Source organism: Miniopterus natalensis, chromosome 10, assembly GCF_054644295.1.
Source record: "Miniopterus natalensis isolate mMinNat1 chromosome 10, mMinNat1.hap1, whole genome shotgun sequence".
NCBI classification, from domain to species: Eukaryota; Metazoa; Chordata; class Mammalia; order Chiroptera; family Miniopteridae; genus Miniopterus; species Miniopterus natalensis.
Window position 1 is genome coordinate 50498448 of NC_142090.1, and position 18962 is coordinate 50517409.

An 18962-nucleotide genomic window follows, 5' to 3' on the forward strand; every position below is an offset into this window, starting at 1 on the left:
TGGTAGATGACTTCGGGGTAACTGGGGAGAAGGTTCTAGTTGGACAGATACTGTGTTGAGCATTGTATATGATTCCTACATGATCCTCTTGGCAATAGCACACAGTCACACATCCCCTTCCATGGTATATAATTTCAGATCAATAATTCATTACAGAGAAGAACGGGAAATGGGCTCAGCACAGGTTTTTAAACCCACTTATTACTCTTTCTTAGTTTGCGATATTTTCCAGATAAGTGGTTTTAGCTTAAACCATTTGATTGATCTCTTAAGGAAAGAGCATTGGCTTTAGAACCAGAAGATCGTAACATCCTGTGTTAATACCCAAAACTAAAGCAGTGATGCTGTTATGTCTCTCAGCTTTGTTGTGCTTATCAGCAACAATAACATCTGTAGAGCATAAAAGTAATAAATGCTCAATACATTTTTCTTAATCTCTCTCTCCCCTCCCATCATGGATTTCTAATCCTTTTTTTTTTTTTTTTAATTTTTATTGATTTCAGAGAGAGGAAGGGAGAGGGACAGAGAGAGATAGAAACATCAATGATGAGAGAGTCATCGATCGGCTGCGTCCTGCATGCTCCCAACTGGGGATCAAGCCCGCAACCCTGGGTTTTTTAAGGCATGCTTGACCGACTTTATGAGCAATAAATGAATTCAAATAGAAGCAGTAATTCAAATCTTACTCTTTGAAGAGGCACCATGCAACAGCATAGAGACACATCAGAAAAAGAATTCCGGTTAGAGTTAACACTGCGGGAATCCAGTTATCAGGGCTCCAATAATATGAAATCTTTATTAGGACAGAAGTAGTAACCTGAGAAATAGAACAAATATTAAGTATTAATAGCAGTGCTGTTGACAAAATTATGAACAGTTTAGGCTGACTAGAGTGTTTTGCACATTTGACTTTGTTTCTTTTTATATTATTAGGATGATTATCATCTGATTCTTATCTGTAACAAAAAACCACAGACACTGCAACTTACAAGGGATAATAAACTAACACCTCCTTCTGCCACCAAAAATAAATCTCTTTCTTTAGAAACAAATGCCTCTGTTCCTGATGTTGCCTCTGGGCAGAATCACCTTTCCTGTTGTGTGAATTCCTGGTGAACACTTGTCCACTTATCAGTATTATCCTCCATCAGTGGTTTTTCAAGAAGCCTCACTTCTCAGTAGAAATTATGTGTCCGTGTTCTTATTTCTACTGTAATATCTAGAATAACCTACCACATTTTTTAAATTGTGATTCTTCTACTGGGAACGAAGCTTCTATTAAACAAAGACCATTAGCTGCTCATCTATAGAGATATGGATTTTATATAGTTCTTGCCACAGAGAAGATGTCAATGAGTGTTGGCTAAATGACAGATTGAATGAACTGGCAAGTTATTTGCAGGACAAAGTATTACTTTTAAAATGGGTTGTTGCCCTTTGGAGTTCCCTGTTATGAAAAAACAAAAGGTTTTTTGGGTTTTTTTCCTCAGATATATTCTCATCTAAAATGTTACCATTTAAAAAGTAAGTAATATAAAGTTGAATGGAGTTAATGTTCATGACTTAGTAACTGTTCACCAGCAGATGGCAGCATAGGATAGGATACGTTTGTGAACACGGAAGGCTTAGGTGTGCCATTTCTTGAGGCAACACTAGTCATGGAGCTAGTTTCACAGAAATGGAAAAGGAAGGAAACAAACCTTTGCAAATAAAGATCAATCAACAGAGGTAGTAGCAGAAATAGTACTCCTCATACAGCTCAGTGAGAGGAATCCTGCTTACTTTGTTGAATATTGGTAGTTGTTGAGATTAAGTATTAGGTGACTAAACATTCTATTTTACACTTCAACATCCTGGGAGTGTCTGGGGGTGTTCCAGCAGTGTCAGTTGAAATACTAAAGCCTTGTTTTCTTAAGTAAATAATATACCGTATTTCCAAATGATAAATAGACCAAAAAGATAGCTATTTGGTTACGTCAGTTAATCACCTACCTCTGTTTTCAGCTCATTAAGATAATACATCTCTACCAAACACATTTGACAACAATGCCACCACTCATATAAAAAAGGAGACCCCAGGCCTCCCCTCTGTTTAGTTAACTAGCAAAGTTTCTTTTTCTTTCTTTCTTTTTTCCGTTTTTCTTCCTTCCTTCCCTTTCCTTTTTCTTTCTTTCTTTCTCTCAACAAGTATTTATTAAACACCTACTATATCCCAAGAAGTGTACATCAGAATCACTATATAAAGGAAATGTAAAGCCTTAAAACTGAAAAGTGTAGGAGTAGCATTTATTTAACAGCTGCTATGTGCCTTTTAGCTATATTATTTCAGTTTTCCCTAATGCCAATCCTAAAAGAAAGGTATTCATTGCTTCCAGTTTGCAAAGGAAGACTGAGGCCCCCAGAGGTTCTTTTGCATGTTACCTAAAGTTCCAGTTACCAAGTGGCAGAACTGGCGTTCATATACAGATTCGTGCATTTTTCAGACCATGTTCTCTCTAATAGACAATGCTACGTGCTGAGAAACTGAGGATATTGTGAGCATTTTGAGAAAAAAAATTCAATCCCTATATCAAAGTCATAATTTTTTTTCATGAGAATTCAACTGTGTAGATGCAATTCAGAGTGTTTGAAAATTGTTTAGAGGTTAGAAAAAGAATCATCCTTATTCCTTGTACTTGGTTTGCCTGACCAACAGGGGTAGATGTCCCAGTTTTTTCATTTTATTTTTTCCCTCCCTTTCTCATGTATGCACACTAAAAATATCTAAAGCTTTTATTTGTGTCTATTTTTTTTTTAAGATTTCAAAGTCTAAGACAAGTTGGGATATTACTTTCCTTCAGGAATTATGTTTAAAAAGCAAACTTTTATACAAGAATTAAGTGTAATGTTAATGACTTATATTTACACAGCACATTTATTACAAGAGCTTTCAGGGATCTTATTTTGTTTGATCCTAACAACATCTTTTGTGCAATACATAAAGCTATTTTAATCTCTTTAGTAATCCATGTACAGTACACAGAGTAAATATTTAAATATGTATTATTTGCAAGCTTGGCTCTCAATTATATACTCTTTTAATTGGTGATTCAAAACAATTTAGAAAAAAATGGGGATTAACATTTGACACCCTCAGTGTTTCCATAGCTTACTACATTATCCCCCTTACATTTAAATTGTTTATAAAATTTTTGGAGCCCCCAACAGATAATAATCCTGAGGGCAATGACATTCACTTTTGCCCGACTATCTGCCTTTCTGGGCTGGCCGCTGGCTGACCATCCTCAAAGGCTCTGGACACACTTAGCTTTAGTTCTTTCAAGAACAGACCATGTACTCTCACATCCACACTCCTTAATTTCCATTATTTCTAAATATCCTTGCTTCTTGTTCTAGCTGTCAAAGGCTTACATAACTTTCAAATATCTCTTCTTGGAACTTCTCATATTCTGCAAGGCAGAATTTGTGACACTCTCTGTACTACTATGCATTTGTTTACCAGTCCTTCACAGCACTTATCAGAATGATGTATAATTAGATTGATTTGAAATAATCTATATGCTTATTGTGGCTTATAAGTAATTTCATGACATGAACCCTGCCAATCTCTTCAATTTGTTTCACTCTTTTCTCTAATTCATCATACTGGTCCTCAACCATTTCTCTAACTTTTTGTCAGTCTTCTTGGTTCTACTACTTACTAAGTCTGTGATTTTGGGTAAGTTACTTAAACTCCTGGAATATCAGCTTTTTCCTTTGTAACATAAACAAAAGTGGCTGAAACTTTGATTTTGAATAAATTATTTTTATTTAACCGTGTGAAAATTTATTTTTAAGTAGATTTGTAATTATAAATTTCATGACTAGCTAGGAATTTTGTTAATATATATGAATGGAATAATTTTCTCATAAGAAAATTTGATTTAATTATTATATCCTAAAATTCCTTGAAATCACTTTAGATCATGTATATATTATTGTGCAAAATATTCTCTTTTTATATTTAAATTTTAAATATAGGTTGAAAAATTTTTTATTGCTTACTAGCTGACTTAAGCAGAACCCATGAAGATACTTTTATAGTTGAACAATCGAGCAGTTTCTCCTCTCTGGAATGAACATGAGCAGTGATATAATAAATAGCTAAAGATTGACAGGACACTGGACTATGTATGTCATCAGACATTTATATCACCATTAGGTAAATCACCAGTGAAAACAAAAGAATTTCCCATCTGTTATTTGGTCATGAACTAAGCTTCTTACAGCTGTTTGCAGTTAATTTGGTTTGATTTCTAATCTTAATTATTTAACTTGCTATATTTTACAGAAAATACAATATTAACATTCTTCCTCGTCATAACATCTTTCATCATTAGGTATTAGGGTCATAGCAGTTGTGCAAGGCTATAACCTAGCAGAGTATAATTTATGTTTTTCTGCTGACTTTCAGATTACTTCAATTAACTCTTATTGAGAAAAAAATTTTTAAAGTTGCCAATAAGAAATTCTGATTCATGTTTATGAAATAGTTGCTTCTTAGGCTGTATCTCAAATAATTCATCAAGTATAGGCCAGATTTCTATGGAAAATAAATAATTTTTAATACAAAACACTGAATATTTAAGTGAAAATGCCAATGTTCCTTTTTTACCAAAAATATACTATAAAAATTAATAAATAGTATCAACCACATTTTTCAAAATATTAATATTTTTAAAAAGGAAAACTTTTTTCTTAGTAGGAACTGCACATAAAAAGTAGGGTGTAGAGGAAGAAAAATAATTTTCTCTCTACTATTGTAGATTCTTGGCTAAGAAATCCTCCCCTCTCCTCCTTCCCATAGTAAAAAAAAAAAAAGATTAACAGAAAAACAAACAAGTTTAATTAAACACATATAACTACTGGATACATGGGAGAGACTCAGGAAAACTGAGTAACTCTTCAAAATGGCCCAAGCTACCACCTTAAATACCTTCTCCAGATAAAGACAAAGATGTTGGGGATGAGAGAGTCAGTAATGAGAGGCAATCAGGAAAAACACAATAAACAAGAGTAAGGTTGTTATGCTGATTTAGGTTCTTGCCTTTTCCATAAATTTGATAAATTTCTAGAGGTTGGCTCATTCTCGTCTTCCTGGTACCGAAAAGGAGACACCCTGACAAATGATTTCCCTTATAAATATAAATGCCTCTTACAAAAAGGTCATGTTTACTCCAATTTCAGAACTTTACCTCTGTCTGCTATATCTTACAAATAATCAGCTTTATGCCAAACTGGCATCTTTTGCAGGGGCAAATTCTACTCCCCTTTAAGAAGTTTGTAAACCAGATCCACCATGACGTATGCCTAATGTTTTCAAACTGTTTCTGTGGTTTTTAGTCAATTGATAAACATTTATAAAATAACTAATGCAATGCTATTATTTATTAGTCACTTCCTATGTTCTGGGCACTGCACTAGGAAATTTTATAAAATAGCTTTTAATAATCCCCATTGACACAGTAGAAACTGAGGCTCGAAAGTGGTAAATCACTCAACCCAGGCTCACAGAAACTAAGTGGAAGACCCAGGATTCAAACCAAGATCTTTTATTTCGCAGGTCACACTCTTTCTGTTGGGTGTGAAGGCTGCTTATTGTCTTTGTACAAACTGTTTTGACAGAATCTATGTGAAATTATATCAATATCATTTCTTTCATTTCAAACTTTGATTTGAAAAATTTACTTCCTTTGTATTAGAAGGCCTGGTCATACTATGAATGAATGACCATTTAAAAAGCAATGTCAAACTGTTTTCTGGGCATCGTTATTATTAAAAAATTAACTTGTTTTTAACCTTTTGCTGGGATTTTACTCCTAGAGCTACTTATTCATTCTCATATCCCAGAGGTTAATTAAGTGATACAAATGAAAATAAATGCAAAAAAACCCATGAAAAATTATTTAAAAGTATAAAGACAGAAATTTAAAGCTAATAATTGCCTAACCATAATTTTCTTAGAATGAAAGGCAGTGCCAATTAGCAAAAATACATTATTAGGAAAGCTAAATAAAGAAAGAAAGAAATGTCCTAAGTTTCTTTAATCAATTTGTCTCACTTTGCTTACCCATTTATTACTTTTGAAGGCTATGTGATTTACTTTATATTTTGTAAAACACTAAATACATTATTAGTTTCTAGTTTACAACTAACTTTTTGAAATAATCCAACTCTATTAATAACAAGTTCCAAAGAAAGTTATCTTCTATCTTAAAATGCGGTAGCATTAAATCTAATATCAATATGCTTAAAAGTGCAGATATATGAAGAGTCATATGATAAAAGTGGATAAACATCGTGAAGTTGAGTATTGTTTTATACTTGTACTTTTGACTAGCCTTTTTTAAAAGTTTGATTTATTGTCTTTCTTGAATAAGGAAACTCATATGTAGCAGACAGTTATACATTTTTTAAACTGCAGTACGTCCCACAACTTTGCGGGCTTCCACGTAGGAATTCCAGCATACGTGACCAAACACAATCTTGTCTTTTTACTAAGGAGAGGGGAGTGCTTATTTATGAGATTTATTTCCTAAAGCATATAGCCACCAGTCAGGAGACTAATATAAATAATTCTTTTTAATTATGTAAGACATTATTTTCCTTAAAAATAAACCTTAGTTCTTCTGTTGGGTAGCTCAGGAAGACTTAAGCAACAAAATAGTCAAGTAGAATCAGAAAAGAAAATTATATATCTTTTGTCTAGGATGTAATTTGCTTAAGAAGTGGTAGGCAGAGTTATGACATGATGGGTTTTCTTACCTCTACCCACACCTTTTTAAATACAGTTGACCCTTGTACATCATGAGAGTTAGGGGTACTGACCCCCACCCAGTACAGCTGAAAATCCATGTATAACTTTTGCCTTTCCCAAATAACTGCAAATTCTGTTGACCAGAGCCTTACCAATAACATAAACAGTAGATGAGCACATATTTTGTGTGTTATATGTATGTATATAATATTCTTATAGTTAAATAACCTAGAGAAAATAAAATTTTATTAAGAAAATCATAAGGAAGAGACCATACTTTAGTTGTATTTATTTAAAACTGTTTATCAGTGGACCTATAAAGTTCAAACCTGTGTTATTCAAGGGTCAACTGTAGACCCTTCCATAGTCTTCTGTTATTCTGTGCCTATTTTCTACTGGGAGTTGGGTTGACACAAACACCAAGAAAGTAATGAACATAAAATGTGATTCTCACTATTTATTCACGGAGCTAGTTTCCTGAGAGGGTATATAAATATAACACATAGAACACATGGAAATAAATGCCCAAACAGTTGCATAACTTATTTTACTTTTCAAAATAGAAGAAGTGAAATGTTTTGAGGGCAGCCAAGAGACTTTACTTTCAGGCCACACCTAAAGAAAGAAGAATGACTTGGCCACTTAGTTTTTATGTCTGCGATTAAAGAAGAAAAATTAAATGGTTTATAGATAGAGATTGAACAGCAGAATAGTTCAAAATATGCGGTGAAGATTTTCATGTACAAGAGAACTTTTACTGCTGTTTCACACAGAGGTAAATACATACAATGTATCTCATAATGCATCTGTTCTGCATACTTTGTTAAAGCAGATAAAAATAAGCATGCTTCCCCTTTATATCTTTCTTCATATCCTCTCCACTTCTGGCCTACTATAAGGGTATTATATTCATTGTTCTCAACCCATTATGTATAGGATATTTACTGATTTGTTCTTAGAAATAATTTAAGATAAGAGAGATAAATTTATAATTCTTCTACATTAAAAAAGTTATAATTTAATATATTTTTCTTCTATCCTTCCTACAAAAATAAGGTAAAATCTAGTAGAAAAAAAATTCATTCATTTGAAATATGGTGTTGAAAGAGAGCTCTATGGATATCTTTGACCACCAGAAATATTAACAAGTGGGACCTAGAGCAAATTAAGTCTAAAACATCACTGGAGGCAAAGATGACAAAACTGAAGCACATCATGAAAAGGCAGGGTTCTTTGGGAAAACCAATAATGCTAGGAAAAGTAAAAGGCAGCAGGAAAAGAGGAAAACCAAATAAGAAATGGATGGACTCCATAAAAGAGGCCACAGGCAAGAGTTTATAGGAGCTGAGCAGGGCTGTTGAGGACAGGACATTGAGGACATTACTCATTCATAGGGTCACCAGGAGTCAGAGTCGACTCAACAGCACATAATACACACAGTGCTGGGTGTCTGGGAGTTTTGTTTTTGTTTGTTTGTTTTTGTTTGTAAAAGTGGTACATGGGTAAATCAAACAAGAAATACAGTGATAGTGGAGTAGTAGAAAAAATTGACCTCTGGAAATAGACATGTCTGGGCTGAAATTATGACTGTCACTTAAAAATTGGGCAAGTTAATTTCTATTTGGAACCATGCTGCCCGCTAAGTATGGTTGGTATGAGGAATGAAAATACCTTATGAAAGCTTATAGTGTTCAACAGGTAATCAGTTAGTGACCACTCTTACCATTACTATGGTGTAGCTATTTATTCATTTTACAAAAAGACAAAGCACAACAAGAAAAACTTAGTTCAAGAATGAGATGTTGGGTGAAATATCACAATGAGCTTCACTTCCTAGTCATACAAGGCAGAGAGGGTGTTAAAGCACAGTTCCCATATTTCCCTAATTTCTTCGGTAATTAGAAGAAATTATGGTTATATTCAGATCAAGAGAAAGTGCCAGCGGCTTTCACGGATACTCTGACCTATGAAAGTGTGTGGCTCCAGTACAACATTATTCTTTGAAATGGGTAAAAAGTGAAGTAAGTGCTCTTTATTTCTTTCTTTCTTTTTTTTTTTTTTTTTTTTTTTTTGGTGGCTAAACTTTTGCTTATCATACATAAGTATTTGCTAATCTTAAATCTCCTTTTTCCCCACTTGAAATTTCTTCTACCTTTCCAAGTCATCTAAAGATTGAGATGGACAGGGCCAGTAGTGTGCTGGGAAACTAACTCTTGAAAAGGAAAAAAAAAATTGTGGAATGTAACACTTACTAATTTTCATAGTATTGATATTCTCATCATGACTGAATTCAAACTACCAAAGGTTTAACAACCAGCTTCCAGAATTCCTGAATATTTATCAATATGCTCTCCTTAGCTTAAATGATCCAGCTACAGCATACCAGCTTTAAAATTCCAGCTGAAAACAAAGTTCCAGACATATATGATTGCAAATTATCTTGTGAGGTATATGCTAGTAAAGGGTTGACCTTTGATGACTCAAAGTCAGCCTTGGGAAAGTAATATGCCTCTGCAATGAGCATAACAGTGTAGAAAACATGGTTAGAAAAACATAACCCCTTGTCTTTCAGCAGATGTGTTAAACAACCTCAATAACCTTAGGATTAGTCTTCAAAGTTCAGATTAAGTGAAAAACATTAAACAATTCAAATGTTGTCACTCTATATATACATCTAATGGCTCATTTCAGTTATTCATTGATGGGTTAAAAACCTTTTAATTATTCTAATACAGAATATCAAACAGGGGTGGGTTATCAGGATGAATCAATGGAAAGATTAGACAGTTATTGACAGAGACTTTCTCCTTGGTACTCTTATCTATGCACTGTTTATGTTGAAATCAGAGTAAAAAGATAGTTATAAGTTAGTATGACTTAAGGTTTCTTCCTTCTTCTACATTTTGAAAATGGATAGTAATTCTGGTTTTTTATTATAGACTCAATTTGCTGAATGCAGATAGTTTCAGGAATTTTGATTCATAATTCTTTAGGGATTTTTTTGCAGGAAATGGTGTCTAGCCAGTTACCTCATTGTCTCTTTAGCCACTCTGTACTTAAACTAGAGGAATTCAGTTCCTGAAACATGACCGTTTTTTTTCTTCTCTGCCCGCCCTGTGAGGGACCTCTGAATAGGCAGGTAGGGGTTCAAAGACAAAGTTAATTTGGAGAAGATTTACAACCATTCTGTTTATTTAGTCTAGGGTTGGGCTTATTTATTTTTAGCTTTTTTGACTAAGTCATTCTACTTTAAAAATACAGAATTTTTTATATTTTCCTTTCTAAGCTTCAAGGTATTATTTTACTTATTGTAATGTTTATAAAAGCATGCCAAGTGTTAACATATTTAAGAAATATATTTTGTAAAGTTTTCTCTATAGTTATTTTAGTGGCTTATATTATTTTGTTTACTTTATAATAATAAAAATATGTTTTTCTCATGGAAATTTTTTTTTACAAATTCAGAAGCACTAATAAATCCTTGTTTTTAGTCAGGATTTCTTAATCTGGGTTCCAGGGATGGATTTTACAAGCCTCTAATGTTGAATATAAAAGGGTATGCACATATACATGTGTACATTGTTCTGGAGAGAGAAAGACCATAACTTTCATCAGATTCTGCAACAGTTCATAAATCTCTCTTCCCCCAATTAAGAACTATCACATACCTTTTATATAACATATGGCATTGGCCATTTTACTTATCAAGTACCATATTTGGCATTGTAAAATATGCACAGGTCTTTATTGAATGCCTTCACTAGATTACAATTTATGGGATAGTCTATATTTTTTTCCAAGAGCCTAGAAAAATATTTTGTAAAAAAAACCTGCATGTATAGTGAATCTCATGCTGATGATGTCTTCTATAATATTTATTATATGATTGAAATTTATTTGTAATAACTTTGAGTATTTTATCCACAGGCCATAATTTTTTTTACAACTCATAGATACACATTGTAAGTAATCTGGCTTTAAGAATATTCTGTTTTGTAATGGGATTTTATAGTTATATTTAGAAGCAGAAAAATCCTGGCAGTAGAGTCTGACCACTTAAAAATGTCTTTAAGTTTTTATATCTCATTCAATATTCTGAATGAAAAGATCTGTTTAATAAAAATACAATAATAACAAAACCTACAGTGTAATAATAATGGCTAATCCTAAGAGGAATTATCTTTCTCACAATATATTGTAATACACAAATTTTAAACACAGTAAATGGTGAATTTCATTTTTTTGTATATTTCAAATCTAGCACTTCATCCCCACATAAACTACCACTGACTTATTTTGGGGTGCCTAACTCTCTTTTCTGGACTAAAAAATTGTTAGAAATAATTGGAAGCCCACAGAGACAATATTAATTTCCTTCTGCCAGACACTTGGGAGCATTACCAGTCCTATACCATTTTAGTCCAACTTATTGTTTCCTTTGGATTCAGAATATTTAAATTGTAATATGAAGATTTTCTATTGCTAATGTAAAAGTTCTTGATGGTGAAGTCAAGCAATGGGAGGAATTTTCTAAAACTTATTTAACAAATGGCTATTTTAATTGAAATATATTTCATCGTGTTAACTTGGTTATTCAGAGAATATCATAATAATGTTAGTGGGGGCATAGATATGAATACCTACTTGACTGTTTACTTCACCTGTTTGAAACTGAAGAGCATATTCTACACAGACCGATTCTATTGCATCATTGATTTTCTCTTTATTTCCATATTAGCAAAGTTTATAATGCATTGTGAGTTTTTCTTTTATGCTGTGAAACTGTTATAATTTCCTGTCTTCAGTAGTCATCTAAAATATCATCTTTACCTTCAAGATGTTCCATGAACAAATATTTTACATATCTAGCATAAGCTTCACTTTGTCTGACACAAATAAAGCCTCCAGCATCACTGAAATGTCTTCTCAACATTTCAAGAACATATTATATTCTTCCTAGGGGTAGTTCTATGCATTCTTTCTGCAAAGCTTTTCTTCTCTGCATAAAAAAATAATATCTGTTTTTAAAGAACTTCATTATTATTTTTCTCCTCTATTTATGGAGAACTTACTGCCTATCTCAACAGAAATTTACCTTATTTTAAACCTCAAAGTGAAATAATAATTGCACTATCATTTGATACTAACATTTTTAAAATTATTTTAATTGGATATCTCTCCTTCCAGTGAGACTATATGCTTTTCAAGGAAATAAGCTTGTCCAATATTTTTATAAACCTTAGATGGTGCTATGTATGTAACAAAACCTACATTTAAATAAAGAAGTACACTATGATGAGAGTTAACAGAATTACTAAGACTCTAAACTAAATACTAACAAAAGAGTCTATAAAAATGATTACCATTGATATACTTACCTTGACTCAAAATTAATGACTAACAGCTACAATACATTCTCCTTATTTTGATGATGGAAATTCTAATGTATTAAAGTAACTGTTTCATTGATGTCTTTCATTGCCAAAATATAAGGATTACTCCTGTGAGAGTTCCAAAATACTTCCATGTTTATGACTAATTCAGACTACTTTAGAGTTATATTTCATCACTAAGTACTCACTGTAGTTGTAGTTGTTTCTGTGGAAGAAGTTGGCTGTGTTGTGGTCCAAGGAAACACATGAACTATTACTGTTGTAGTGGTTGACAGTTGACTAGCTTTATTCCCACCTAATTCATCAGTAACTTCGATAAGTAACTGGAGAGTCAGAGGGTCCTGAACCCCTTGAAATGCATCATGCTGGGAATTCTGAGTGATGGTCAGAGAAGGAGGGTCAACACCTTGTCTCCAAAGTGTGAATTGATTGTCTGTATTTCCTGAGAATGATGAGGAAATAAAATAGAAATAAAACTACATTATATAATAAGTTCTTTCTATTTCTTAAATCTTATTTAAAAATATGTTTCACGATAATTTGTTTTCAACCATTATAAAATATCTCATACGATTATCTTTTTTTTAAAAGTGTATTTGACTTTTGTTTTTTATTTTATTTTATTTTATTTTATTTTATTTTATTTTATTATTTTAATTTTTGTTTAAAATATTACAGATGTCCCTTTTTCTCCCCGATGACCTGTTCCACCCCATCCCATCCCCCTCCCCAGTCCCTCTCCCACCATTGTCTGTGTCCTTGGGTTGTGCATATATGCATATAAATTCTTTGGTTACTCTCTCCCCCTCCACCCACTTGCCCTCCTCCATCCCTCTGACATTCATCATTCTCCTCTATGCTTCCATGTCATTGAATCTATTCTGTTCATCAGTTTATTAAGTTCTTTAGATTTCATGTATAAGCAAGATCATGTGATATTTGTCTTTCGCTGCCTGGCTTATTTCACTTAGCATAATATTCTCCAGGTCCATCTATACTGTCCCATCATATGATTATCTTTTAAATAGCATAGAAGTGAGTTATTTGAAATCATGTCTTACCTCCTACAATTGAATAGCTCAGTTGTTGCTGTGGAGAATCTTTGTCTGAACAGTTGAGTTGAATAAAAGGAATCTTAATACTGGAATAAATCCGAGTTTCCAAATGTGGTGGACTGCATATAGGGGGCTCGTCATTCATATTCTATAACACAAGAATTGTATCTATTTTAGATCCAATCTTAAAAATATTACCATCTCTATTCAGTTAATTGTTTATATTTTATTACTCATTGCTTTCACCTTCACAATATTGTTCAAACATGCTTTTAAAACATCTCAATTATTTACATTTCAAGGTTATATTTTAGTGTTTCGTTATATAAACTTTGTTGTTTGGGGTTATCCAGGAGTACAGTCCATGCTTCATTTTTAATTTTATGAATTTTACTAATTTTTAACAATTGTTTGTTTCCTATATAATAATACTAAGACAGGTATTCAGAAAATCAAGAGGTTACTTGATTTTAAAATTAGATTGAAAACTAAATATTGACACTAAGCACTTCTGTTTTAATCTAGAATATATCTATCATCAAGTCCCCTCTTGAAAACTTCTTCACAAAAGTACTCACTACCTAAAAGGAAGAATATTTTATTATGGAATAGCTTTGCTTATCAGACATATTCAGTTTTATTTATTTTAATTTTTGCCTGCAAATCCAACTTATTCTTCCTCGTTTTTGTTCTAAAGAAACTCAAAATCTAGTAGGACATGTGACTTACATTTCAAAGATGTGGGAGATTCCAGCAATTAAATTGAAAGGGGAACTGTATTAGCTCTGGGAATATTCAAATTCTAAGTTTCTTTGACTCTATAATTTAGCATAAAAAGTGTCTGATAGGCTACTTACCTGTACCCCATTTCTCCTTTTCACCTGTAACAGACATTGTTAACCTATCCATTTTTCTGAAAAATGTGAAATAGTCTCAGAGCCATTTTCAAAGTAATACTCAGTGAAGACACTACCAATTTATCAGAATGGAATGTGAAATAAAACCAATACAGGTCCTTGATTTAGGAAAATGAAGTGCCTAATTTCATTTATACTTTCCTTCTCTTCCTTAGCAATCTTTTCTGAACATCCTTAGACTCCTTCAATTTGAAGAGTCAATTCCTTAGAAGCCACCTGAGAGTGCAAGCAAATTCTATCTTTTTTTCATTCCAGTACAATGCAGCTTGGTCTGTTAGCTTGCCCTCTAAAGGACATAAAGGGGTACATGCTAACATTTAAGCCCTGTTTTACTAATTCAGTACAAATTTCTTTAAAACTGTGATAATCATATTTCTATGAAAATGCATCATTAGTCTTCATCCAACTATACTGCCAAAAGGGAAAGGAAAAGATAGTATCTATTTTCACAGTTTCTCATAGCTGCTTAATAATAAATAACTACAATATTTATCCAATGCATAATATGTACTAAATTTTAATTTACACACATTATTATATATTCAACGATCCAATGAAAAATGTATTTAGGAGTTCTGGTCAAGATGGCAGCGTATGTAAATGTAATACTCTCATCTTTCCACAACCACATCAAAATTACAACTAAACAACAGAATAACCTTCATTCAGAACAGTCTTAAATCTAGCTGAACAGAAGTCCTACAACTAAGGATATAAAGAAGCCACAGAGAGACTGGTAGGAAGGAAGAGACACTGACTGTGCTGGTCCCAGACTTACATGTGGCAGATAAAAATCGGGAGAGATATCTCAGTTGTAGAGTTCCTTCCTGAGGAGCAAGGGGTGCTGGCCACACACCAGGCTGACAAGCCTAGGGTTCCAGTGCCAGGAAGAGTAGTCCCCATAATTTCAGGCTGTAAAACCCAGGAGGGATTGTGGTTGCTACAGTCCCAGGTGTTCCTTTTAAAGGGTCCGTGCATTGACATACTCAGACTCACTTGCTCTGAGTGCCAGCCCTGGGTCACCACGGACAAGCAGAGAGGAACTGAGTAGTCTGGAATCAGGGCAAGAACTAGAGGTCCAGCTTTCTCTTACATTGAATTGTTTGCAGAGGCCCTAATTGCTTTTCTGGGTCCACCCCACATAGAGTGGACTGGAGGTGGCCTATCTGAGTCTCCATCAACCTGGCTAACACCTTTAGCCTCACCCAGGTAATTCCCTAAGATCCCGCCTCACCCAACTTTTGGGCCCAACAGAGGCCATTTCCAGTGGCTTTTTCATACAAATTGCCTCTCTTGGCTCATGCTTATGACTTTCATAATATCTCTCAAACAAACAGCATCTGGCCTCTTGCTAAGTGTCACTATGCTCAGACTAATGGCAGCTGACTTTGGTTTATAGCTTGGCTTCTCCTTGGTACCTCCAAGCCCAACAGAAGTAGCAGCCATCTGCAGATAACTTTGTAGATCATGCCAGATGGCCCCAACCAGGGCACAGGTGGCACTGACATTGGCCTGCACCTCCCCAGAGGTCCCAGAGCCAGTCAACCTGGTGGACAGCTTCAGACTATGTCAAAACACCGCCCAATCTCCTCTACAAGGGATGCCCTCAAGGGGAAGACTCTGCAGGCAACAAAGACCTGCAGAAATAAGTCCTGCTTTATGGAGTGGGGCCCTGCACAGCTAATCCTCTACAGTGATTGCAGCCATTCCACACAGCAAATTGGCCTGGGGGTAAGTTTCTCCCATGGAGGTTCCAAAAGCAATAAAGTATCAACTACAACAGGAGGGTGTACACAGCCTACATGTGGGAGAGGGGCACCTGGAATGCCCAGCTCAAGTGATCAGGGAGGCTGTGCCACTACAAGACACCTACTACATAAGGCCACACTACCAAGCCCAGGAGACATTGCAGCTTTACTCAATAAAGAGAAACAAACACTGGGATACAGCCAAAATGAGGAGACCAGAAATGTGCCCCAAAAGAAAGAAGAGAACAAAACTCTAGAAAATAAATTAAGCACAATGGAGATAAGGAATCTACTAGATGCACAGTTCAAAACACTAGTTATAATGATGCTCAATGAACTTAAGGGAAGAGGAGATGAACTTAATGAGAACATCAATAAAGATATAGGAAACAAAAATAAAGATAAAAACATTTTTAAAAAGAGCCAGAAATGAAGAATACATTAACTAAAATAAAGAATGCATTACAGAGAACCAACAGTGGAATAGAGGAAGCATATGATTAAATCAGAGATTTGGAAAATAAGAAAGAAGAAAACACCCAATCAGATCAGCAAAAAGAAAAAAGAATCCAAAAAAATGAGGATAGTATAAGGAGCATCCAGAGAGCAACATCTGCATCATGGGGGGACCAGAAGGAGAAGAGAGAGAGCAAGGAATTAAGAACCTATGTGAAAAAATAATGATGAAAATCTTCCCTAACCTGGTGAAGGAAATAGACATACAAGTACAGGAAGCACAAAGACTTCCAAACAAAATAAACCCAAAGAAGCCCACACCAAGACACATCAAAATTAAAATGCCAAAGGTTAAAGACAAAAAGATAATCTTAAAAGCAGCAAGAGAAAAACAGTTAATTATCTACAGGAGTGCTCCCATAAGACTGACAGCTGACTTCTAAACAGAAACTTTGCAGGCCAGAAGGGATTGGCAAGAAATATTTAAAGTAATGAAAAGCAAGGACCTACAACCACAGTTACTCTACACAGCAAAGCTATCATTTAGAACTGAAGGACAAATAAGAGCTTCCCAGACAAGAAAAAGTTAAAGTAGTTCATCACCACCAAACCAATATTACCAAAAAAAAATGTTAAAGGCCCTCTTTAAGAAGAAGAAAGAAAAAAAGATTAAAAATTTAAATAAAATGGCAATAAATACATGGCTATCAACATTACTTTAAATGAAAATGGATTAAATGTTCCTATCAAAAGACATGTGGGCTGAATAAACAACAAAACAAAACCCTTACATTCATTGTCTACAAAAGACTCCCTTCAGATAGAAAGACACAGACCAAAAGTAGAATGGAAAAATATATTTCAGGGAAATGGAAACAAACAAACAAAAGCTGGAGTAGCAATACTTGCACCAGACAAAATAGACTTTAAAGCAAAGGCAATATGCCTTGGCCAGGTGACTCAGTTGATTGGAGTGTCATCCCATACACCAAAAAGGTTTCGGGTATAACTCCCAGGCAGGGCACATAACTAGGTTGTGGACTTGATCCCTAGTCAGGGCAAGTAGAGGAGGCAATCGATCTCTCTCTCTCTCTAAAAAATAAATAAAAACATATTCTCAGGTGAGGATTAAAACAAACAAAAACAACAACAAAAAGCTAAATGACAAGAAACAAAGAAGGACCCAGCAATTCATTTTTGGGTATTTATCCAAAGAAACCCAAAACACTAAATCTAAAAGACATATACAACCATATGTTCATTGTAGCATTATTTACAGTAGCCAAGATATGGAAACAACCTAAGTGTCCATCATTAGATGAATGGATAAAGAAGTGGAGCATATATACAATGAAATATAACTTAGCCATAAAAAAGAATGAAATCTTACACTATGAAACAACATGGTTGACTAAAGAGTATTGTGCTGAGTGAAATAAATCAGACAGAGGGAGACAAATACCATATCATTTCACTGCTATGTGAAATCTAAAAAAACAAAATGCTAAAAAAATAAAATAAGCAAGCAAAACAGAAACAAACTCACAGAGAACATTTTGAAGGTTGCCAGATGGAAGGGGACTATGAGGGAAGGAGGAAAAAGGTGAATGGACTAAGAAGTAATTGGTAATTACAGAATTGTCATGGGGATATAAAGTACAGCATAGGGACTACAGTCAATAATACAGTAAAACCTCAATATAATGGACTTATTTGGGTGAGGGGGGTGTCAGTTAAAGCCAAAAGTCCATTATATATTCAAATAAGTTTTCTGAATGAATATGTTTAAAAGTTGACAAATTAGTTTACCTGTTTTTGCTTATGTTAGTACTCTTGTGTAATTAAAATTAAGTATGTATGAAAAGTTTAATTTCACAGAAAAGTTTTCTATATGTATTAATGTAGTTTTAAGTTTATACTGAATAGGTCTAGTAAATGCATGCATTCACTAGTTACCAGGAGTAATCCATGGCTGGGGCATGGCTTAACACACATTGGAACATCTGCTGGAGTATTAAAGCTGCTGCAGAAAGTCACACCATGTGACAACAGAACCAATTTACCATGCTTGATGTGGTGTGATCACGTACTAATCATTCTCTGAACATTGTTTACAAGTGGTGACATTTGGATTTAAGTATGTAGACTATAGTTGTAGATATGTAATATTTATTTATGTTGACAAAATTACTAGTGGTTTTTTCCCAACATATGGCCTATTTGCTAAAATTTGTTAAAAATAACGGTGAATTAATAACAAAAATAATGTGGCAATTTAATGATAAGCAAACCTTAAAAACATTTTAAAATTCACAGTGTGTTAATTTTCACATATGATATACAGACTGGAAATTTTGTCCATTAAACCCAAAGTCCATTAAATTGAGGTCTGCAAAATCTATGGTTTACTATATACTAGATATATCGAAGCGATCATTTGGTAAATTATATAATGCCTAATCAATGAGTTGTATATCTGAAACTAATATAATATTGTACATCAGCTGTAATTGAAAAGTAAAAAATGATTTAAAGTAAAAAAAAAAAAAAAAAAAGGAATATGTGGTATTGTTATCCCAAATTGGAAAGTGAAGAGG

The 18962-nt window shown here is 33.8% G+C and overlaps 1 protein-coding gene across 1 annotated transcript in view; it reads right to left on the reverse strand.

Annotated features, from left to right (window-relative positions):
• LOC148092258 (cadherin-related family member 4-like) overlaps positions 1 to 18962 on the reverse strand; it is a 154063-nt gene that overhangs the window by 38910 nt on the left and 96191 nt on the right. Inside the window, exons 18-20 of the mRNA XM_087820869.1 lie at positions 13251 to 13392; positions 12378 to 12631; positions 687 to 817 (exon numbers count right to left, since the gene is read on the reverse strand). Of these exons, the coding sequence (XP_087676995.1) occupies positions 687 to 817; positions 12378 to 12631; positions 13251 to 13392 (527 nt within the window). The remainder of the gene's footprint in view (positions 1 to 686; positions 818 to 12377; positions 12632 to 13250; positions 13393 to 18962) is intronic.